This window comes from Tenrec ecaudatus, chromosome 4 (assembly GCF_050624435.1).
Source record: "Tenrec ecaudatus isolate mTenEca1 chromosome 4, mTenEca1.hap1, whole genome shotgun sequence".
Lineage (NCBI taxonomy): Eukaryota > Metazoa > Chordata > Mammalia > Afrosoricida > Tenrecidae > Tenrec > Tenrec ecaudatus.
In genome coordinates, this window is record NC_134533.1 from 52,081,483 (window position 1) to 52,106,388 (window position 24,906).

The window sequence follows — 24,906 nt, forward strand, 5'->3', positions numbered from 1 at the left end:
AGGGGCAGGGAAAGAGGAAGACCACTACAAGATGGACTGCAACAGTGTGCTGAAAACAGTAAGAATGGTGAGGGAGGCGCAGGCCCAGCCAGTGTGTCATTCTGTTGTGCAAAGGGTCGCTGTGAGTCGGCACTGGCTCATCACCTAGCAACGATCACAACAACACCATCATACAAAGAACCAGCCTCTACTGAAGGAGTGGAAACAGTTTACTGCGAGGTTTTTACTTCAAACCCACGCAGGAGCTCCACCCATGGGAGAAAGATCTAGCAATATGCTTCCATAAAGATTACAGCCAAGCAAACCCTATCAGGAAATTGTACTCGGCCCATGCGGGCTCTCTGGGAGTCTAATCAGACAAACTATAGAACCACCATCTCTACTGAGTGACCCCCTGTACCGACCTATCACTTCACAGTTCAGTAAAGACGGTGTATCATTCTTGGTTAAGAAGTCAGCAAACAGGTAACTTGCCAAGAACACACAGCAAAGAAGGGCAGACCAGAATCCCGCCCTTGGGAGACAGTGGGCTATGCTGCAGAGGACTATGGGAACAGAAAGGCATCCTGAAGGAAGGGATGGGTGAGCATTTTAGTGGTAGTCTGCCCGTGTTCTCCTTCGGTTCGTGATTTGGGGGCATGGCTTTCTGTAACTCTGCGGCCAGCAGGGAGCCCCACCTCACTGAGACTCCATTTCATCATGTTGAGCCAGCAGAGGGCGGACAAGGTGGTAGGGGCTTCCTCTTCCCTCCAACATCTGCTGCTTCTGACTCACTAGCTGACTGACCCCCAACCCTTGTGGTGTCCGGGGTGCCTTACCTGTACCTCCTAGGCCTTGGCAGCCTCAGCTCAATGAGTTGGAGTTGACCAAATAACAAGGTCCACGAATGGCAAAGATGTGAACACAGTCTCCCTCTGCGTCCCGTCACTGCCTGGACCGGGGTGGTTCCCTCTACCACCAAAGCCCGGTTCTTCCCAAAGCAGAGCGGAAGACAGTTCTCCCGCTCGTGACAGGGTGGCTTAGGATCTATTTTGCATATTTATTTTAAACCCACTTTTGTCTCTAAAATAATCTTGAAACAAGAACTGGCTAGACTCTGGGGTCTGTTTCTTTAGAGTGTCTGCCTCTGTGCTGGGCCCGTGGGGATCTGCAGATCTCGAAGACCCAGCCCCTGCACTCCACGAGCGTCAGGCCAGGATGACAGCATGCAAAACCGACGTAAATGGAGGCCGCCCCGTGGACTGACTGGCACGTGGGGGAGTCTGGGAAGCTGTTCAGAAGAGAAACAGAGCTTCTCAACAGGAACTGACCTGGTCTTGTGGGAGAACATCCTTCGGCGCTGTGAAAGTCAGCCCTAGCCTCACCCCTACATATTTGCCAGTAGAGTCTTTCAGACACTGTGACAACTGAAAACGCCCACACCTGTTTAGGGCATGTTGTACTACCAGTGAAAGGTGCAGATCTGAAGCGTGCGCTCACCAACTTTGACCGTCTGGTGATGGCACGGTGGTGAAGAGTCTGCCACCAGTTGCCCATCAGGAGAACGTTGTCGGTTTGCTTCTGCCCGGAGACAGCCCGGACAGCCCGGGGCCCCATGCAGCAGATCAGTGTGACCCTTGGGGTTGAAATTGACCCAACGGCGATGGGTTTTGTTTATTGCTTTGGGTAAGAGCTTGTGTGATTGCCATCAAAACCAAACATTCGAGCTATTTCTCATTGCCCTTGACCGTGTCTCCTCTCCCCATCACCCCTGAACGTGTGTCCTCTCTCCTTTCCTGTCCAGACCCACCTCCCCAAGGCAACGGTGGTTCCCGTTTCCAATCCTTGCAGATGGGTGTGGTCTGTTCTTGAGCTTCGTGCTGTAAATGGCTGCCTACAGGATGTAGTCGTTTGGGTCACATGAGTTATGTTCTCCATAGGGAATCCTGCCTGTGATGTACAGGCAGCAGAGCAGAGGGCTGGGTTTCTCCCCTGCACCGCACCTGGCTGGATTAGAACCACCAACCTTTAGATTAGTACCTGAGCATAAACCCGTCACATCCCCCGAGCCCAAGTTCTCCCTCCAGACAGCCTTGGTTGGCGTTTAACACGTTTCTGCTTCCACCCCCCTGCACTGGAAGTTCAGAGAGCGCATTGGCTGGGTCTTAGTCATCTGTGTATGCTCCCCTCCCCCCAACACACCCAGCACGGAGCCCAAGACTCACGAAAGGTGGACAAGATTATGCCAGATTGGGTCTTCAAATGATTTTAGAAACAAATGAGTTTAAAATAAGCGTACAAATCGATTGCAAGCCATCCTCCGAAGGGGCTGAGAGAAATGCAAATGCGGTCTGAAAGCCACAGGCCCAGGGGACGGGTGACATGTGTAGGGTGCACACGCCCTGCTCTCTGTGACGCAGAAGCCTCTAGCCCTTACATCATGGCCAGTGGCATCAGTGAGCCCTGGGAGCTCAGCGAGCCTTGGGGGATGGGGCATCAGAGCCAATCAGGTGGCTGGCTGGAGGGGGTGAGTTTGAAGAGTTTTCGGAATTGAATCCGAGCCAGGGAGTTTCCTAGTCCGCGGGATAATTCAGAGAGAACCTTAAGCATGATGCAAGGCAGCCAGACCCATTCCCAGCCTCATCCATCCTCTCGAACCATGACACGGCTCTCCTGCAGCTGCCCTGGTCTCCTCCTTCCTTCCCACTCGCTTCTGTTTGTGCCACTGAGTCCCGACTGCCCATCTTTCTTGGGGTCCTGAGTGTTCAGCGGGAGCTGAATGCCCATTGCTCTCCCTCTGGGCCTGCTTTCTCTGCACTGGGCTCCCTGCCAGTGGGGACATAGAAGGAGGCCCATCTCTTGCCCCTTCTTATCCTCGGCCATTCACAAAGTCCAGTGTTACCCATAGAGATACACACACACACACTCACACCCCAGTGGGAATTGGTGTTGCCCACTGCCAGGTTTCAAGATGAAATGCTGGGAGAGTCAGCTAAAGAGATATCAGTGTGCCTTAGACTCACATGGGGGTGCTTCCAGGAGGAGGCAAGGCCCCTGCATGGGAGGGCGGGGCAGCAGGGAGCAGGGATGCCTGCCCAGACAGGAAGAGCAGGGAGGCTGAAAGAAAGGGGTGGGCAGGGCTAGTGGGGGCAGTTTTCATGGCGGAGGCAGCTGTGGGGAATCCCGAGCTCCTGGGAATCCCAGGGACTCTGGGTCTGACTCGGGGCCCGGAAAGAGCCCAGAACTCTCTAGAAGGGAGAAGTGTCAGTTCTGCTGGGGAGGCCCCTCTCATTCTTGCCTACTCTTTCCTGTTGTTCTCATTAGCTCCAGAAACAGCTGCAGAGCCCGAGGAAATAGGAAACAGGCCTTTGTAGCTGATGGCATTGCCAGGTACCAAGAGCAAGAGTCTCCTTGCTGGGCTGCCTTGGAGGGAGGTGGAAGCTTTGAGCTGGGGTTACGGGCGGAGTCTGTGTGAACATCAGCCCCTGTGATCACCATTACGGCCCTGGTAGGCAGTGCTTCCTTCTCGGTGTCACGGATGGGCAAGTGGAGGCTCCCGGAGCTGGCCCAGGGCTGCATGGGGACATAGTGGCAGAGCCCAGTACTTGAACCATGTCTCTGCACCTCTAAACTCCATCTTTTTTTTTTTAAGAGGAGCATGGTTGCCTTGAGATGTCAACTTCAAACTAGGCAGTCTGTCCTGTTTGGAGTGATTCTCATCGCAACTGGTGGGGGCGGGGGGAGGGAGAGGTCTCTGAGAGCAGCCTGCCTGTGGTCCCAGGCCCACAGCTGTCCACTGGCAGGAAGCAGTGAGAGGATGAACCATTCTTGGCTCAGAACAGCCTCTCTCCCGCCTTCTCCATTGACCACGTGAGCAGAACCAAACCTGACTATCAGCTCGTGTCAGCCCCTGCCCTCTGAATGTCCAGGAGGTGGGGAGGCCACTCACGGGTGTCACAGGCGTCAGATGGAACCAGGTTTTAGAAAGCACATAGCATATGGACGCTTGGTATCCATTAAATCTGAATTCAGGTCAGACCCTTTCCCCCAGGACTCCTGGGTTCCCATACTGCCTGCACATCTTCCTGGGGACCCTGGTGACATAGTGGGCTATGTGTTGGGCTGCTAACCGCAAGGTCACTTCGAAAGCACCAGCCATACTGCAGAAGAAAGAGCAGGCTATTCCACTCCCACGCAAAGTTACGGCCCCATACCCCCACACGGGCAGTTCTGCTCTGTCCTGGCCTCAGTGTGAGTGAGTTTTGGATTGGCTTCTTCCTGGTTCACAAGTGAGTCTCTCTTCTAGCAAAGGAGCCTCCACAAACAAGCGAGCAAGCCACCCTGTGGGACCGAGTCCCGATGCCCCACCCAGGCTGTGCACCCCAGAAGCAGGCTGCCATGTCTTTCTCCCATGGAGCAATGGAGGGGTCCCACTCACATCCTCTTCCCTTAGCAGCCAAGCACAGTGCCACCAGGGCACCTCGGCCCAGCTGATTGTTTCCCAAATCCGGCTTCTGCCCGGCCCACTCCCAAGTCCACTTCTGGCAAAATCTGTCTGACTCTTTCACGACATCCTGAAGTACCAGGCTCTACCTAGCTGTGCTGCCACTGGCCGTGAGCCAGGCCTGACCACTGAGAGCATCTACTGCCATCGAGTCAATGCCAACTCACAGCAACCCTACAAGACCAGGGAGAACGACTCCCATGGATTTCTGAGACTGTGACCCTAGATGGGAGTAGAAAGCCTCATCTTTCTCCCACAGAGCAGCTGGTGGTTTCAAAGAGCTCACCTTGCAGTTCGCAGCCCACTGTGTTACCCACTAAGCCACCAGGGCTCTAGGCCTGAGGGCACAAGGGAGGAACCTGAGGCTGGGGGACAGAGGCTTGGGCAGAGAGCTAGACCTCACACTGGGGTATGGCAGGAGCTAGCTCTGAACCTCAGCTTCTTCCTCAACACATGCATACAGGCACTTGTAGAAGGGCCCTGTGAGCTATGGAGAGCAGGGCAGATGCCAGGCAAAGTCCCTGTGGCCGACAGGAGCAAGGTACAGGCAGCTGTGGTGGGCAGAGACCACAAGTAGAAAAATGATGTGCAGTCTGGGTGTGTGTGGGACCCACAGGCTGAGCTGCTTTCCTCGGCGGGGAGCAGGGGCAGGGGGTGGGGCTGGTGCCAGGCAGACTAGGCAAGGCCCTAATCTTAGAAGGCAGATGACCAAGACAGGACTCTGCCTGTGAGGGTCAGGGGCAGGAGTCCGGGTTCTGAGATTGGGCCACTGTGAGGGCCAGACCTTCAGCTCACAAGTCGTCTGGGGTTCTTTCCTTATGAACATGTGACTCTGAAGTCAAAACAAAAAGAAGAGGATTCTGAGTTTCAGCTAGAAGATTACATTAACTTTTCCTTATTTAAAAAATATATATTTTATGGCTCTCAGATCATTTCTAAATTGTTGTGAGGAACAGGATTGGCTCTTCTGTCTCAAAAGTTTACTTTGCCCTGGGGCTAGACTAAGCAGTGGGCATCGAAGCGTCGTCTGAACAACAACAATATTAGCCCACACTAATACAAAGCCTACTGCGTGCTAGACAGTCTTCGCCACATCACTCGAACTCGCTGCATACAGCATCAGGTAGGTACTGCTAGTCGTCCATTTGAAAGAAGAGAAAACTGGAGCGTAGCTCCTGACCTTTGCTGTCCAAGAGAAAGAGCAGGACCATGACGTGGGTAACTTGAAATCGGCCCTACAAAAGTGTTTACACCGCAGAAACTGGCAAATCTGCCCTGCCTCCGGGATGATGGGTGATTATGACGCAGGACTCACATCATCCTGGGGGCATCTTAAAGTTCAGCTATAGGAAGAAAGGGGCCATATTAAGCAGGAAACAGGCAAAGCCTGACCATAAGCAGCATATATTTGGAGCCTACTGGACCTGTTCTCAGTAAGCGTTTTAAACCTGCATCTCTTGTCAAATCCTCCTGTGAAGATAAAAGTGTATTCAGTCTCCACAAGAACCCTGTGAGGTGTGGGCAGCTGTCCCCATTTCACAGTGAAGGAAACTGAGGCACAGAGAAGCTAAAGGTCTGGCCCAGGATCCTGCCGCGGCAGCAGAGCCTTGGGTCATCCTTCAGAAGCCCGACCCTGTGGTTCTAAACATGACTTTTGTAGCATTTTTAATGATCCGTTTGGAACTGCTCAAACCCCAGCCCACTTTCATTACGTTTTCCAAGAAATGTTTCCTGACTAGATGCCTGGTCCCACGTAAGTCTGACACATGGGAAATGGAAGGTTCTCGTATTGGAGATTAGAACTCCAGGGTCTTGAAGCATGGACTTCACACATGCGCCGGGTGTTGGATCAAACTGAGTTAGAAGCTGGGTCTTCACCTTACCCACTGTGTGACCTTAAGTAAGTGGCTCGGTCTCTCCAAGCCTTGACTCCCTATAAATAGGGGTAAAAGCTGTGTTGACATCATTATCCCCTCCAGGAAGCTAACTCCGCTGCCAGCACGTCAGTACTGATTCATAGTGACCCCATAGGACAGCAGAATGGCTCCAAAGTTTCCAAGGCTGTAAATCTGTGCTGTACAGGTGGCCTCGTCTTCGACCCACAGGGCACGTGGTGATTTCAAACCACCGACCTCTGAGTTAGCAGCACTACACTTCCCACGGTGCCTCCAACGGCTCCTGCACGAGTTATAGTGAGACGTAAATGATGTCATGCCAGGACAGCGCTTGACGAACACTCAGCACCCAGCATTCAACAGGAGGAAGCTGCAGTGCTCAGGGACCACAAGTGGGTGCCCAGGCTGGGCTCACTGGGAGGCAGGGCTGCAAGCCCCCCTAGAGAACTGGGGGCAGCAATGACGACAGGGATGAGGGGGACCCAGTTCTTCCGAAGCAAGTCAAGAAGATTCTACTGAGGTCAGGAAGAGTCTGCTGAGGAGGTGGCATGGGAGCAGACTCTTAAAGAGCAAGTAAGAATTTCCCAAGGAGAAAAGGGAAAGGGGCCTTTCCAGTGGGTGGGAGAGGGACATTGCAAAGTATGGTAGAAACAGCTAAGGAACGGGAGCCCTGGTGGAGCCATGGGTACATGTTGGGCTGGCTAGCCTCAAGCTCAGCAGATTGAAACCACCAGCCACTCCATGGGAGAAAAAGGAGGTTTTCTACTCCCATAAACAGTTATAGTCGTGGAACCCACAGGAACAGTTCTGCCCTGTCCTGTGGGGTTGCTGTGAGCCGCATCCACTCGATGGCAGGGAGAGAAATGAGAATCCAAAACACTCCCACAAGAGGTGTGATCACACCTGCCTGTTTGTGATTGCCAGTTTGTACCTTGTAAATTAAACTGTGTGCCTGGAGGGGCAGGGGAGCGTGGAGTGAAGGAGCAGAATGGGGTGTTTTCAGGGTTTTGGAAGGCACAGGGGGATCCAGGTGACCCTTGAACGCTGAGATCCTGCTCTTCCGTATGCTTTGGCCTTACACCCACCAGACAGTTGATAATCAGATACGACCCTCTGCGACAGACCTGTCACAACTGAGCTCGGCTCTGCCCTCCACACCCCAGGGCTGGGCAAGGCTTACTTCCCTGGTTCTGTGAGTGCCCTCTGTCCATTCCCTACAACATGATCATCCTCCGCCAGAAATCTTGATGGTGCAGAAGTAGCCTGGTCACTGAGGGAAGGGTCTTTAGAAGTAATGGGGATCGGCCCTTTGGTTTATTCATTTGGAGCTGCTGATGCTGGGAGCAGAGGAAAGACTAGCTCAAGGTCACCTAGTGGCCTGGGACTAGATCCTGCTGAACACATAGCACTTGTCGCTGCACTGATGTAACTGCCCCAGCCACCACGACCAGCACAGAAGCTTCACGAGTCTGCTTTTCCCGTCTCTCTTCGACTCTGCATCTGGGAGGGAAAAGGTGCTTTCCTCCCTCCAGCCGCATCACCTCAGAGCATCAGGCAGCAGTGCTTCCTGGGGCCGGCCGGCAGGTACATTTAGCTCATGTGGGCTCTTGGGTCAGCTCACACTGTGAGACCATGCCCCAAACACAGCCACCTCCAGGCTGGCGAAGGCTTCCCTTCATCACAAAGGACGGGCACAGGCTCCGCAGATGAGGCTTCCTCCTCCACCCCCACCTCCCACCCCTCAATAGTGTTCACCCTCCACAAAGCAGGCGCCCAGCCCTTTTCTAGAAAGGTGCTCATTGCCCACAGGCTCACTGATCTCCCCCTCCCTGGCCTTCATTCCTCTCCACTGCCGCCACTGGGTGCTGTACAATCTCTAAGGATCCCGGGTTTACCAAGTGCCATGATGGCACAGGCGGTCCCACAGACTTCCTTCATTTGCCAATAATCCTCCCCACACCGTGTGTGTGAAGTACTGCCCACCTCTCCTTAACAGATGTGAAAAATGTAGACCTAAAATGACAAAGGAACAGTCCCAAAGCCACACAGCTCAATTCAGTCCACTGTCATCAAGTTGATGCTGACTCACAGTGACCCCATAACCCAGGGCAGACCTGCTCCTCTGAGATTTCCATGGCTAAAAAACTTTATAGGAGCAGAAAGCCTCATCTGTCTCCTCAGGGAGCAGCTGGTAGGTTTGAACCACTGACCTTACGGTTATCAGCCCTATGCCACCAGGGCTCCCCCAGCTTGACTGGAGCAGAGCAGAGACCCATGCCAAGCACAGCTTCCTGGAGGAACTTCAGCTCTTCCCTGGACTGCTTCACCCACCCGTCAGTGCTCGCCTGCCTTCCAGGCCCGAGTTGCAGGCTAAGAAGCTATTTGGCACTAGTTGACTGCTTCGTCGTTGATGTAGCCTCTGGAAGGAATTGCTCATTGTGTTCCTTAAGAGTAACCAGATCAGATTCAGAACTCCCCAAATGCTCCAGCTGCTAGGAAATTCACTCGTGATCATGATGAGGTGCACCCTCATACCATCATACCATATTTCCAGGTACCGGCCCAGTACAGCAAACAGGGCACCTTCAGGACCTGCTGGCTGTGGGCACCCTGAGACTAAGATACAGCCCAGTCCATGCACCTCAAAACCATCCCCTGGAGCAGTGGTTCTCAACCTGTGGGTCATGACCCCTTTGGGGGTCAAACAACCCTTTCACAGGGGTTGCCTGATTCATAACAGTCGCAAAATGACAATGATGAAGTAGCAACAAAAATAATTTTATGGTTGGGGGGTTACCACCACATGAGGAACTGTATGAAAGGGTCACGGCATGAGGAAGGTAGAGCTCTGCCCTGGAGGTCCTGTAGCTGCCTGGAATCCACTAGTCCTGCAACCAGCAGGCCTCTGCCCTCTCCCTAGGCCTGAAGAGCAAGACGCAAAGGTCGGCTTCCTTTAGTAACATCTGCCATGGGTCCTGCCACCCAGCCTGGGGGAAAGGAAACCTGCCTTGCTTCTCTGCAAATGCATGGCAGGGTGGGGGGACCCCACATAGGAACATCTCTGAAGATTATCCTAGCTTCCACTGGTCATCCTTCCCAGGTTCCCTTCCAGGTGGAACTTCTCTCCATCCCTGGCAAGTGCCGCTGCGCCTCCCAGCCCCAGCCCTCTCACCTGCCCTCCTGCCTGGGACAACTCTGTCCCACTCAGGCCCCCAACCCATCGTCGGCATTCTGTCCTGGGAGACCACCCCCTGACTTCTGCACTGGGATGGGGGCCTCAAGAGTCCCTGCACTTCTCCCACATGCTAAGTAGCCTGCCCTGCTGTTTCCACTTCCCTTACCCACACCCCATTGCACTGGGAGAGCTAACTGGGTATGCCCAAACCTCACACCCAGGGCCTACGCATAATAGGTGCTCAGTGAACATGCGTTGGACAAAGTAATAATCCAGCTAATAATCCAGCTCCTGGGTTAGCCACGGGGGAGATGCGGCAAGAGGGCTAGTGGTACAGGGATGCCGCACTCCGCTGCTAGCAGTGAGCCCAGCAGTTCAAATAGCCATCCGTTTTCATAAAGGCCGACAGCCTAGGAAACGCTGGGCAGCCATTCTTCTCTGTGGGACAAGGTCACGCAGCATCAACACCAACTCTAGAGCAGTGGGTTGGGTTTGGTTCCTTGTTGCCTGAGTCCCTCAGCAGGCTGGACCTCTGAGTACCCTTTTCTCTTCCCTTCCCATGGGTCTCTGCCATCCCCGTGCCACCTTCTCCCACCAGCAGGGCAGGTATGGAAAAGAAGCCACCATGGATCTGGGCAGAGAACACTCAGAGCCAGTGTTTGGGATCCAGAACACTCTTGAGTTTGCAGTCTGCTCAGACACAGGGACAGATGGCCGGACAGTGGACAGCTGGGCAGGCAGGACAGGCAGCTTGGCAGAATGAAAATAGCAGTATGGGAGTGTTGGGCTCGGATTCTCTGCTCTATGAGTTTGCTGCACACATCAGTCCCGGCTCTTCCGCTGCCAGCCTCAAAAACGGACTAGACATCATGTAGGCCGGAAAGATAGTTCTTAGAAGGCTCCGGAATATGAGAGAAATCACAGGCAACTGAGCTTGGTGTTGGACCATCGTGTGACAAGTGTCATTCAGGGTGTTGGGAGAAAGAAAAGGGAAACTCCCTAGGGAAATCCAGAATCCTACTAACTTGGAGATACAACTGTCCACAGTAGTGCATGGCCCTAACCTCTCAGGGCCTCAGTTTCCCCATCTGAGTATTCTGAAACTCGCCTCTCTCCATTCACATCCCTGCTTTGCTTTCTGCTGAGAATATAGGTAGTCCCCAACTTGAGATGGGGTTTTGTTCCAACAACTAACTACCCCACCAGATGGCAGTTTGGACATAATTTGACTCTCTCTTTTTTCCTTTTCATTATTCATTGCCATCGAGTCAATGCCAACTCATTGTGACCTTTAGGCAGTGTAGAACTGGTCCTGTGAATTTCTGTGACAGTGACTCTTTACGGGAATAGAAAGTCTCATCTTTCTCCCTAGGTGTAGCTGGTGGTTTTGAACCACCGATCTTGTGGTTAGGAGCCCAACACGTAACCACTACGCCACCAGAGATCTTGTGTTTTCATTACTGTTTTCTCTTTTGTTATCAGTGTCTTGATAGAGCTAGCCTGTATCTGTCTTTGAGAATGATACATCAGCAAATCATGTACTGCCACCTTGTCTGCAGCATGTGAGAATGACTCATGATACGATATTTGGCGGGTGGGGGGGTGTGCGGGAGAAGACAGTGGTAAGCATGACTCATTGTAACCCAGATACGTTGTCAATCATTGGTGACAACCTGTCCTTCCTGTCTTGGCTACGTCCTGGGCACGTCTCAGACCCTTTGGGTGTGAGTTTGGGGCCAGCTAGGTGACAGAGTGTGCCACCTCTGTGGGTCCCTGCAATCAGCCACGGAGAAGGACAAGCCCTCTCTGGGTGCATGCGCTGATATAGATGACCCACTGGTGGACCATGGCCAGCCTGATGGTTGGTTTGCCATGGAGTTGGCGTGTCTTCCTCCCTAGACAACACCAACACTGATGAGAATCCGAGTGATGTTCTGAGCCTCTTCTTGGCAGGTCGGTCTTCCCAGGCCTGGAAATTCCTACCCGGAGTCTATCCTCCAAAGCCCTCAGAACCCCCATCCTGGATTCCCAGGGGCCACCACCACCCTCCATTTCCATGGAGGGACCCACACCAGTGCTGAGCACTGAGAGGTGGCTCTCAAGTTGCTCAAACCCCAGTGGGGGGTACAGGTGCCTAACCAGCTAACATTGGAGCCAAAGAGAAGCGTGAGCCCAGAGATGAGAGCTGGCTTCTGCTTGGCTGATGCGCTGGTGGGTGAGCCAGACTCAAAGAAATGAGTCCTATCTGGCCAAAGAGGTGATGGACATTCCCAGCTGAGAGAGCTACTTAAGCAGAGGACCAGAAGTGGAGATGGGCAGGTTTGGTCCGGCAAACAGTCGGCTGGCAGGGTGGGCACTCTGGGCTGCTGAGAGTGCTCTGGGACCAGACAGTGGTGAAGGCTGTGTGACACTGGGACTGTACTAAATCCAACAGAATTGCAGGATGCTTGAAAACCTGGAAATGGTTTGCACACAACCCAATTTTTTCTACTAATTTGAGATAAGATCGGATGGTCCCAACTGGATCGGATGTCCATTCTTCGCCATGTGCTGCTAAGAGGCCCTGCTAGTCTCTTGCATACCTCCCCAGCCCAGGCCAGGGGTGTGGGGGCCAGTGCAGCCTCACAGCCAGGTGGAAGAGGGCTGCCCCTCCCTGGCATCCATGCCTGACCCTCGCTCACATGCCTCTGCTGACACTAGGTCCCATCTGCTTCCCCAGCCCACTGGCCTGTCAACTGACCTTGGTGCCAGTGTCCCACACATCCCTGATCTCCGTGCCTGGTCCACGCTGCCTGCCCCACCAGGGAAGTTCTCACCCCTGTGACCTCTCGTTCATACAGCCTTCCTTCTTCCAGGTAGAGAACCCTTCCACCTGCCTCCTGTCTCATGGCAGGCTGAGCTGAGCCACCCGAGTGGAGTGGCAAGCAGAGAGGCCAGTGAGGGTGGGCTCAGCTGTGCCTGGAGAGGCTGGCTTGCTACTGCTGTTCTGGAGACAGCTCTGGGCTGCTGCCTTCCTCACGGGAGGGGCTCGAGGCTGGGAGATATGGGGCGTGGGGAAGATCCGGGCTCTCTCGTTTCCATAGGGGGATGAGAGATGGGCTGGATGATGCCCCAGCCCCTACACCTTTGGGGTATTCTGGCTCTAAGAGCAGCAGTGGGTGGCCAGTCCAGCAGTTGCTGCCTGTCGTCACAGGCCAGTTTCCAACGCCTGCTGCCTAGCGGACACGAGTGGAGACGGGGAGAGAGAAGGTACACAGTGCGCCCCTGGCAAGTAGCTTTTCTGACCTTAGGAGGGAGGGAGAAGGGCGCTGCCCAGACAGCCGGACTCCCTCTCCATTCAGGCTGGAGGGGCCGCTCTTCTCCCTCGAAATTGGATTCATGCTTTCCCCAGAACAGCCCAGCCTTTGGGGGTCGCCTGGGTTGCCTGTGACCTTTGCCGACAGGACAGAGAATGGGGCTCGGGCTCGCTCGTTCTCATCTGCAGTTGAGAAGTGCTACTCTTTCTGCGTTCCAGATTATGAAATTAGTCATTTTCTAGGAAGCGTATTTATAGAGCCCCCTGCGTACATGCAGCAGTAAGCTATTCTGAACACGGGTTTGGGCCTGGGCGGCTGAAGGTGTGAAAGCAGGTGTGAGTCCCACGTGAATCCCCTTCCAGAGGGCTCTGAAGACCTTGGTTACCACTCTGCACCCTTGAGGGGCCACCCCTTAGGGGCTGCCCTCCAACTAGATTGGTCTTGAGGGTAAAAAAAGAAAAAGCTCACGTTGGGGATATGTGTCCTCCACCCCCATATCCAACTCAGAGTGAGCCTCAGGCAAGTCAGGCCCTCTTGCTGGGCCTCCATTTCCTCCCAAAACCTGGGCCTCCCGGATGTGCATGATTCTGGGGCTGCTCCGGGCCATCACTGTAGGGGGGGGGGGGGTCCGCGTGACTTACAGACCTGTCCCCAGGGCAGCTCAGGAGAGGGTGTGTTTGAGGTGCCTGGTGTTTTCTCAAGCATGCCGGGACGGCATTCACATAGGCCCCAGGTGTTTGTTGAGCCAGTCACGGAGCCAGGCTCTGAAGAAGGCCCATGCCCTCACGGTGGAGCAGATGTCAATCAGAAAATGGCATGAATTAAAAAGAAACGCCCAACTGCTACACATGATTAGGATGAAAACCACCAGGAGGTAGAGCCGGCGGGCAGCGAGGAAAGCCTATGCAAAGGCACTGTGGTGAAGAGTCCGTCTCCGGAGGCTGGCACACAGAGGTCACACGAGATAGGCTGGTGGGATCCAGTAGAGCTAGACGGTGCCACTCTGGGCGCTCCCGTGGTGCGTGTGCTTGGCTGAGAACCAGGGAGCTGGAGGTATAAGTCTGGGTGACCTACTTCTGAGAAATCACCCACTGAAAACCCTGCCTATGGGGTGCTGCGCACAACCTAGTGAGCTATGTCCTGAAAGTTTTTTCTTGCCCCTAAGCTCAATAAAACTCAACCAAACTGGCTGCCATCAAGTCGATTCTGACTCATAGCAATACAACCTTATCCGGACGAGGAAGAACTGCCCCTGAGGGGAGTAGAAACGCCCTCTTTCTCCTGCAGAGAGGCTGTGGCTTAGCCCTACCGGCCTTGTGCTGAACAGCCCAGCTCGAGACCACCACCCCTCCAGGGCTCCTCCTCAGTTCAATCAGATCCCAGTAAAGGGTTTTTTAAAGGAAGGTTAGATCATAAATGTTGGATTTAAAGAGTCAGTTATGACTCAAGGCTGCCTCATCCCTTTGTTCAGGTTAAAAAATGCATAACCTACGTAACTATATGCACTGGCAATATGTGGGAAATACGTATCGTGGAGGCCAAGCTGAGCAGATGCTGGGTTGTGTCGGCTTGGATGAAGATGGAGATGATGGACAGAGAAGGAGGAGGGACTTGAGGGACAAACTGCAGGAGAGCTGATTTCTAAGGGCCAAGATTCTTAAAGACTATCCGTCGGAGGGAGGGGAAAATACAACATGCAATTCCAATGGTTAGCTGAACACGTCCAGAGGGAGAGGGGTCACCGTCCCTCAGCCCGCCTGCCCTCCCTTGTTTAAAATCCACAGCTGAGCCTGAGACAGGCCCGAGGACCACTGAGAGGGGAAGGCCTGACAAGGAGGGAGGCAGCAGGCCTCTTGGACTCCTTGGGAGGAGGATGCGAGGGAGGCTTTCGTAGAAGTTCTTTGAATGACCAACACCAAAAATCGCATCCAGCTGTCATAAGCTAATGTGTAGGGGTGTATTGGAAGGATCCTAGGGCCTCTCCTGGTCTTGAGGGACATGGTGCCCAATCAAGACTCGGGACAGGTGATATAGGAGCAGCCCTGAGGCCCGTGGAGGTCAAGCACTACAGTGACTGTGATTAAGTGCCAGCAACCGCAGGCTCCAGGCCCTCTAGGTCTGCATTTCAACTGTACACGGGGACAGGGTTTGCTTTGGCCCCGCCCCTCCTGTATATGCAAGCCTGGAGCAGTCGGGTGTCAGTGACACGAAGGGCAGATGGGCCCGGAGTCCATGCCTGGATATTGAGCCATCCCGAGGGGAGGGAAGGAAGCTCCGTGAGCTGGCATTGCTCTCAGGATGTCTGCATGAAGGACACTTCATGGGGTCTGGCTGGTCTCCAACAGCCTTTTTTTGTTTGTTTTTTTCGGTAAGGGAGAAAAGATGGACACTTCCAGTAAGGTGTCCAGATTAGAAAGAGAGGTTTCTAAATTTCAAGAAAACATGGAGGAGGGTGCAAAATAAACCTATAGCTACTTGCCTAGGAATGTCCGGGGAATTTTGCATGCCACATCCCATTGTTTGGGAGCTTTTACGGGGAACCCAAACAGCACTGTGCCCTGGCAGACCTTGGAGAGGTGGGCAGAGGGCTGTGTGTGCCTCAGCTCCATCTGCACACTCCTCTAGGGCTCAACCCACTGTAACCACAGGGCGGGACCACACAGGAGTGAGAGCAGGAGGCCGCACCATTGGACTGTCACTTCCAACCCACTGCCACCCTAATGGACTGCGTGACCTTGAGCAAGTCCCTCCGTCTCTCTCTGAATGTGCTTGCGGATCCCTCGGGCATAGGCTCCTGGTGAGGATCGAGTGTGATTACATTGGTGCAGCGCTTCAGACGTTAGGAGCCGGGATGGTGATGGTGACGGTCGTGGTGGGTGGTTGATAGTTGTACCGAGGCGCTGCTACTGATGTGCCCATGCAGGGGAGACACCTGCAGGATTCTGTTCCCTCTCCACAGCTTGACCTCATCGTGGTAGGTTGGTTTCGTCCTCAGGTCTCACTAACGGGGTGGTCTTATTTAAAATGGCCCGGCATGCAGGAGAGAAAGGCTTTTGTTTTGTTTTTTCATCTCTGCTCAGGGTTTGCCTGGTTCCAGCTCAACAGCATCATCTCCTCTTTCCCATCCTGCTGCAGGAGTGAGAGAGAGAACACGCTGCTGATGACTCCGAGGGAGGGGCCCCGGACATGTGCTGCAGTGAGAGGCTGCCCGGTGAGTCTTCCCAGAGACCAGCTGCCCCCCTCCTCCTCCCCCCCCCCAAGCGCTGTCCGTGTGGAGGGAGAGCGCCCACGCTGGGGCTGGGGCTGGGGCCAGTGTGAAGCTGGTTAGTGATGAACGCATCAGAGAGGAGTGACTCAGCTAGTCTGTAGGTCTGCATTTACATGGGGATTTGGTTTTTCAATCCTTGATGTCGTTCTGACCTGTTAACATTTGGAGTTTCCCTGGACTCTCGTCGAAGGAAAAGCAGGCAGCTAAGACTGTGCTGGCAGGGGAGGGAGAGATGGAGGGAGAGCTGGGGAGTCCAGGGCTGGTGGGGACGTGGCCACTCACCGATGCTGCATTAGGGGCCTACGGAACTCCAGAGGTAAGATCAGGAAGAAGCACAGCCCAGAGAGACCCTGAATGTGGCCTGAACCAAGGAAGGGGTCGGTGATGGGGGGTGACCTGGTTGGGAGGGTACAATCAGGCCACCTGAATCTGGTTGGCCACACCTGTGGGGAGCCTGGTCATCTGACCACGGGCAGTGACATCACCATGGGGACATTACCAGGAGGTGGCAGCACCTGCCAGCTGTAGGCCAGATACACCAGTGTAATGACCACTCTTGGACGCCATGAAAAGAGGAAGCTGATTTCATGCTCATGATTCTCGGGTGGGTTTTGTGGACCTTGCCGTCGTCACTGTCTTTTAGATGTGCATCGTAGACCTGCTGGAAGCAAAGACCATTTCCAAAAGAAAACTTGCCATAACCCTACAAGACAGCCTGCCTTTTTAACAGTTGTATGGGCGTCTAAGTCACACATCACACAGTTCATTAATTCAGTCACATCAAGAAGAGTTGTACGATCATTACCCCCAGCAGTTTTAGAACGTTTCCGTCTTTCTTATATTCATTGTAATTAGCTCGCCATTTCCCCCAACACCCCCTGCCGTTAAACCTCCCCCCAAGAAACCATTGATCCAATTACCGTCTCTATAGATTTACCTATCTTGGATTTCACATACAGGAAAACATACCCCCCCAAAAAAAAAACACAAACCCACTAGCATACATTTTTTTAATACCTATCCTTCCAAAGCTTTTTGTTTAAAAAAAAAAAAAGTCAGTCTTTCAAACTCTATGAAGTTCCAGTTCCAGACCTGTAGTGTGGCAAAAACCACACCGTTGGCACGACCTTTCGTGTGTCGCTCTGTCAGATGGACACTGAAGGCACCTAGGTGTGATTCTAAAGTGACTATTCTTTCAAATAAATAGCATCTCCAGGCTCCAAATGAGCAAAGCCTTTGTGCAGTTACCCCCTTTCTCCGGTAGGGGGTGCCATTGCTCAAAACACCTATGAGACACCTCTGGCAGGCGTACAGAGAAGGTTCAAGGGTAGACACCCCAAGACAGGAGAAGTCACTGGGCAGAAGTGATCTGTTTGAAGAAAATTATTTTCCACGTGAATATGGAAGCTGCTTGTGGATACCTGAAGGGCTGTCTTCTAAAGGGGGCACGTTCATTCTGTGTAGCCTTGGAGGATGGCCAACACATGGGCATTGAAGAAAAGCCTGTCTCCACAAGTGGTCCAGCCACAGAACTCGAAATTCAAGAAGAAAAACGCCCACATTCCATCACGAGAGGCATTCAAGGGATGGAGAATTAGATATACTTTGGAGTGGAAATTTCCACAATGGGTGGGAGGTCTAGATGACGTCAAAAGTCCCTTTCAGCTATTCAACAGTTTGGTGATTCACACGTGAGTCATAGAATTCAGAAATGATGCTACCATCACGGATGGCCCCACTAGCTGGAAAGAAAGCCATGGAAACTAGTGCGTGATGTATGGAGCCCAGAGAGTGGCGGACGTGTGTGTGTGTGTGTGTGTGTGTGTGTGTGTGTTTTCTCTTAGCCTGGCTGGGCTCCCAGTCCTCCATGAATAAAAATGGAAGCAAGAGCAGTGCCCCGGAGAGGACTAGGGGCATCAGTACGTCTCCGTGCCTTTAAAGCAATCCCTGGCCCTGTCCTAGGCGCAGGGCTGTGCATCCTTTGGATACAAAGTACCCTCTCCTCTGAGGCTAGGGACAAGATCGCAGTCTCGGCAAGAAGCCTTGCGTGTCATTGTAGAAAGAAAAGTGGAAACCTGCATTGAGGACGCCTAGTCTCCTCCTGAAGCAGTTACTGCCTATCAGAGAGAGTGAGGGTAGAGCTTTCCAAGTGGTTCCCAGTGTGGCACTGTTTAGGTCTTAGGCCAGAGATCAATAGAGGCCAGTGAACTGCCCAACCTTTTTATTGATTCAACAAATCCTTATCACGCGTCTAGTTCGTGGCCAACACCGTGGTAGGTGCCCATGAGATAGCAAAAGCCAAGAGAGACAGCATCCAGGTGCTGGAGGAACTCAAGGAACTATAGATGAATGTAACAAGAAGGTAGCCTTACCTTGGGGTCAGTGAAGACGTCCTGGAAGAAAGAGCCTTTAAGCTGTGACCTGAAAGATGAGAAGGTGGTCCCAGTTCGTGTCTTTAGGAACCTGCTGTCAAAGCAATTGAAAGATCAGAGTGACTTGTCCCCCACCTGCTAACTCATTCCAGAACCCTCAGGCTGAGGATTAGAACTAGAACACACCGGCTTGGGAGCAGGTGCAGGAGCTCAGAGGCGCATATGGAGAGAAGACAGACCAGACAGCTTCTCATTGCTGAGATACTGCTTGTGCCTACCTACACCCAACAGTTTCTGTGTCTGAGGCGTTTGGGGTGCTCTGTGGTTACCATGAGTTCTCTTGACTTTAGTCTTCAGACTAGATCAAGGAAAACAAACCATCACGTGTATGTGCACAGGACCCTAACTGGAGACATTGCATTGAGAAGAGAAATCGGTCAATCCAAGCACCCCACTGGTCAGCAGTGGTAGAAGTTACGTCTTCTCAGACATTAGGATGTATGTGTAGGCAGAAGCCTCGGGATCCTGTGGGGAAGCAGACAGACCTGGCATCAGATCCCAGCTCTGCCTCTGACCAGCAGCATGACCTCGGGGAAATTACTTAAGTGCTTTGAGCTCCAATTTTTTACTCTAAAATGAAGATCGTGGGATACAAGGATCTTGAGAGGAATTTTGTGACGATTAAATGGGTTAATGAATGCAAATTAGTCATCAGGAGTGTACAATAAATGGTACTAATGGTTGTGGTGATGGTTGCCCCTTGACGCAGAGTGTGAAAGGAGAAGCTTTCCCATCGTCATGCAACCACCCCACCCCAAGGCTCAGCATCAAGTCCAGGCCAAGTCTTTGACAGAAGAGTGGACTGGGTCACTTTGTGACTATGTCATGACACCTTGTGCAGGGCTGGGGACTCACCGAGCCAGCACAGATACAGCAAGGGTGTCATCTACTTGCAAAGTTAAGCTGAAGTTGCCAAAGGGGTCAACATCCATTTTTCCCTGCATCTGACTAGAGAGAATTTTGATAGCTTTAGGGAGTTGCCAGGATGTGTGGTGACACTAGAAAGAGACGCCGCGTAACCAGAAGAGAGCCCAGCTGGTGGTCGGATCTCCTGCCTCTGCAAAGATCGTGAGCCCTTCAGAGAGATGTCCATCCATCTTATTCCTAAGACAGGCACTATCGCCTTTCTCTTTACCCTGGCCCAATGACTAGTGACCTCAGCTCTCAGCAAGGGGTGTGTGTGTGTGTGTGTGTGTGTGTGTGTGTGTGTGTGTCTCATTCTTCCACTGGAGCTCATTTCCTTTTGTTTGGGTCTCAGCAACTGTCTTGGTGATCTGTTGCTCCCTGTCTTAGGTTAGGTTTTCTAGAGCAGCAACACCATTGAAGATTATACGTGTATGTGGAGAGATATTGCTCAAGGAAACGGTCCCTGCAATTGGAGAAGCTGGCAAGTCCACGGGTCAGATGTCAGGCTGGAGGTTTCTCCTGTCTCATATAGCTGCAGGGGCTGATTAAACCCAAGATCAACAGGTCAGATGGCAGATTGTTAGCTGCAGAGACGAATGAATCTAAGGTAAGATGGCAGGCTGCTAAGGAGTCCCATGATCGGCAGGCAATAGGGCTGGCCTCTGACCCAAGTCCAAAGAAACCAGAGGGCAAGATGATGAACCAGATGCAAGATCCAGACCCAGCAAGAAAGCAAGCTAGCTCTGCTAGAGCCTCACCGATACTGGAAGCAGGCTATGCCCCTGAGGACACGCCCTTTCGTTGATTGGCCACTCACAGCCCTTCTCACTGTGGAGATGATTACATTATGCTAGTGCTCAAGGAGGAAGACTACCCACAATGCCAAGCCAATAAAGAGTCACAGCCCCTCCCCCCCAAATTAGCACATGGCCTTAACCATCACACTACCTACAAACTCTCGAAATAGCAGGGGCTTAAAACAAGGCTATTTTATTCGCTCCTGATTCTGAAGGTCATATGGGGCTAACGAGGTGATTCTTCTGTTTTCTGAGGCACCAGCCGGGCCATTCATTCGGCTGCGTTCACCTAGTCTTGTGCTGGACTAGAAGGTCCAATAAAGCTTTACCTCAGTGATCCTCCCCCTTCACCTTCCTCCCATGTGCCTAACTTGAGCTACCTCACAGCACAATGTTCTCGGGGTAATCTTACATGGCAGCTGGTTTCCAAGGAGTGTTCTATCCGAGCCAAAAACAGAAGCTTCGGCTCTTGTGACACTCGGTTGCAGACATGACAGTGTCACTTTGCACCTTTTCTTTATCAAGGCCAGTTGATCAGAGGGCCAGCTGAGATTCAGGGGGAGCGAGACAGATGCCCCTCTTGATAGGAGGGGGAGAGTCATCTGGAGCCCTCTTTCATCCACCAGAGCGTCCTCTTGATAAGCTTTCACATTCTTCCTCATCCTCGCTTCTCCCTCTCCTACACCTTCCCTTAGCTGCTATCCCATGTCCTGTTCTTTGCTCCCACTTCTATTACAGACAGTATTCCACCTGTGTAGTTGAAATCCTTGGTGCTCTGGCATTTCTTGCTATTGCCATGTTGAGCTTAGCTGAGTATGGACTCACTCCTATTAATGTGTAGGAGTTAAACACACGCACACAGTCTAAGTAGTTAAATATATAGATAGATAATGTCTAAGCAGTTAAAAATAGCAATCAAGATAATCAAGACTGTTGAATAAAACAAGTCTGTCTTCTGCAGAGCCCTAGTGGCACAGGTGGATAAGCACTGGACTGCTGACTACAAGGTCAGTGGTTCAAAACCATGAGCTGCTTTGCAGGAGAAAGATGAAGTGATCTGCTCCTGTAGAGATTGATAGCCTCAAAACCCCTATCCAGGGTCCCTGTGAGTCAAAATTCAGTCTATGGCAGTCAGTCTAGGTTAGTTTGGTTAGTCCTTCTCTAGTGACAAATGCGCCTTTGTCATGAGTTTAAGAAAGGAACCCTTAGCCCATAAAAAACTATGTTCTACTCTACTTTGGTGAGTAGCAACTGGGGTCTCAAAGGCTTCTGTGAGTGACCATCTCAGGTGCACTTTCTGGTCTCTCCCTGTTGGGCAAGAAGAGTGAAGAGAAGAAAAGATGCAAAGAAGCAGCTCGTCTGCATGGCTGATGGGTGGCATGAACCACAGCCTCCACAGCCCTGGGACTAGGTGGTACCTGGCTCCCGCCACTGGCTGTGCAGAAAGGAAGCACAATCATAGGTCCTGGAGAGAGTGGGAGAAAAATGTGGAATAAAGCACAAAATCATTTTTCAAAAAAGCAGGCTTCCTGGTCTGGTAGGTACTGGTGGAACCCTTTAGACCTGGAACCCTTAGGCCTCACCTCCATGGTTTAATTTCCATCCCATAAATAGGCTTGTTCAGTAAACCAAACACGGGGAGGTTCTCCGTCTTTAGAACAACCCACCGTTGGCGCATACAGGGGCAGAGACAACGCTCAGCAGGCAGGAAGGTGGAGGAGAGACAGATGGGTGGGACGGGAGAGAGGGATGGGTTTGAGAGGAGGGAGGCACGGGTGGGAGAGGAGAGAGGCACGGGTGGGAGAGATCAACATGGAAAGATAGTAGGAAGAGCCCGGTGCAACATGGGATTGGCACAGATGTCACAGCACAAAACGTGTACAAGTTGTCACATGGAAAACCAATGTTCTCTGTAAGCTTTCACCCAAATCACAACATGCTGGGGTTTTGTTTGTTTGTTTTTAAAGGAGCCCTAGTGGCACAGTGGTGAAGCTCTCCTAACTGAAACCTCAGTGATAGACCAACCCCACCATGGGAGGAAGATGTGACCGTTGGCTTCTGTAAAGACTACCACCTTGGAAATCCCATAGAGCAGTTCTGTTCTGTCCCGTAGGGTTGACTAGAGGGCAGTGGGGGCTCTTTGGTTTGAAATTAACTTAAAGGCCAGGTTAAAATGTAGATTTCTCATTTCTATACAAAATATGGGGCATAAAGAAAACCCCAGCCCACCAGCTCTCTCTTCACCCTGGCTCTGACCAGCATCACAAGGGCCCATCAGCATGCATCCCTGAGCCCCATGTGGGCGCTGGCACCCAGAATATGGTCCAACGAAGGAGTAGGGAACCCTTTTTTCTGCCAAGGGCCATTTGGATAGTTTCTAACATCAAGTCACTCCTTGTGTGGTGGCTGGAATTGCTTCTTTGGTGAGGCATGTGATGTTAGCTGGGATTGATGATTGCTGATTTCAAGGGCCTTATATGGCCTGAGGAGCCCTGGCGGCAAATGGCCTGCAATCCACAAGGTCAGCAGTTTGAAATCCCAAGCCACTCCTTGGGAGAAAGACAGGGCTTTCTACTCCTAGAAACAGTTAAGTCTCAGAAACTCACAAGGGCAGTTCAACCCTGCCCTATAGTGTTCCTGTGCATCGGCATCCACTCTGTGGCAGTGATATTGTTTTGTTTTTTTTAATTTTCATTTTAGTTACTCTGTGGCATAACCACTTGTCTGTCAGTCTAACCTGCTGCGGTGGGTTGTGTGATGCTGGAAACTGTGTCACTGGTGTTTCAAATGCCAGCAGGGTCACCCAAAATGAACAGGCTTCAGTGGAGCTTCCAGACTAAGAACAGACAATGCAGAAGGAACCAGCCACTGAAGACCTGATGGGCATAGGTCCCGAACATTCCCAGATGCCAGTAGAAGCAGATCGTTGTCGGGTGTAGTGCTGGAGGATGGGTCCCTCAGGTCACAGGACACTCTGTATGTGTTGCTTCTCGGTATGGAGTTGACCATGGTAACCTGAGTGGAGCAGAGCCTGTGGGAGTGGAGCCTTTGGGATCTTCATTTGCAAGGGAGCCTGACTCCAAGAAGGAGAAACAGCTGCACAGATCTGCTAATGATTGGAACTTGGAATGTGCAAAGTATGAATCTAGGAAAAATTGAAATAGGCAGAAATATGCATAACCATCAATAGCCTAGACATTAGAAAGCTGAAATGAACTAGTAATGGCCATTTTGAATCAAGAAATCTCATGATTTACGAAGCTTGGAATGACACAATCAGAAGGAATGCCTTTGTGTTGTTATCAAAAAAAAACATCGTAAAGAGGAGCACAAACATTCCTGATACAATTGATCTATGGAATATTATAAGAGCTGTAAGAGGCCCCCAATAAAATGATTTTAAAATAAAATAAAAGCAAGTATGTTGAACTTTTAAAAAAAGACATTGCAAAATCAATCTTGAAATGCAATGCTGTCTGTGATAGGATTATATCTATCTGCCTTCAAGGAAATCCAATCAGTACAACTATTATTCATATTTATGTACCACCCACAAAAGCTGGTTATTAAGAATTCTACTAACTCCTTCAGTCTGAAATTGAACAAACATACAATCAAGATGCACTGATAATTACTGGTGATTGGAATGCAAAAGTTGAAAATGGAAAGAAAGGAGCAGTGGTGTGAAAACGTGGTCATGCTGGTAGAAACGAAGCTAGAGGTCTCGTAATAGAATTTTCAAGACCAGCAACTTATTCATAGCAAATACCTCTTCTCAACACCACAAAAGGCAATTATACACATGGACTTCTCTAGAAGGAATACTCAGAAACCAAATTGACTATATATGTGGGAAGAGACTATAGAGAAACTCAATATCAGCAGCTAAAACCTGGCTAGAGGCAGATTATGGAACAGACCATCAATTGCTTATACATAAGTTCAGGGTGAAACTGAAGGAAATTAACAGTCCCAGAGGGCCAAAACATCACCTCGAGTCTATCGCACCTGAGTCTCAAGAACAGATTTGACACATTGAATGCTAATGACAGACCATCGGAAGAGCTGTGGGAGGACATCAAGAACATCATTCATAAAGAAAGAAAAGGGTCAATAAAACAACAGGAAAGAAAAGATCAAAGTGGATGTCAGAAGACACTCAGAAGCTTGTTCTTAATCATAGAGTAGCTAAATCAAATGCAAAAATAATAAGGTCAAAGAGCTGAATAGAACATTTCAAAGGGCAGCTCAAGAAGACAAAGTAAAATATTATAATGAAGTGTGAAATGACCTAGGCTAGAAAGCCAAAAAGGAAGAACACACTCAGCATATTTCAAACAGAAAGAACTCAAGTTCAAGTAGAAGGCAAATGTTTTCAGAATGATGATGGCAACAAATATACATATGTTCTCGACACAATGGATGTATGTATGGATTGTGATAAGAATTGTACGAGCCCCCAATAAAATGATTTTAAAACTATATATATATATATAATTCAAGAAACAGTTTGGTTATTAAAATATACTGCCATTAAAAAAAAGAACTCAAGTTAAAATTCAAGCCTTGAGTTACCACATTGAAAGGTGCTATGGGCAAAATATTGAACAATGCAAGAAGCATCCAAAGAAGGGAGAGAAAATACATGGTGTAA

General features: G+C 51.3%; 1 protein-coding gene across 3 annotated transcripts in view; it reads left to right on the forward strand.

The window, feature by feature from the left end:
- Positions 1-24,906, forward strand: part of PTPN5 (protein tyrosine phosphatase non-receptor type 5) — a 68,306-nt gene that overhangs the window by 10,524 nt on the left and 32,876 nt on the right. For 2 of the 3 annotated variants that reach the window (XM_075545983.1, XM_075545980.1), the window contains one exon: positions 15,985-16,060. In XM_075545983.1, coding sequence (XP_075402098.1) covers positions 16,036-16,060 — 25 coding nt within the window. In that variant the 5' untranslated portion in view covers positions 15,985-16,035. Of the gene's footprint in view, positions 1-15,929; positions 16,061-24,906 lie in introns of all 3 variants that reach the window. The other variant, XM_075545982.1, reaches the window with a different exon arrangement.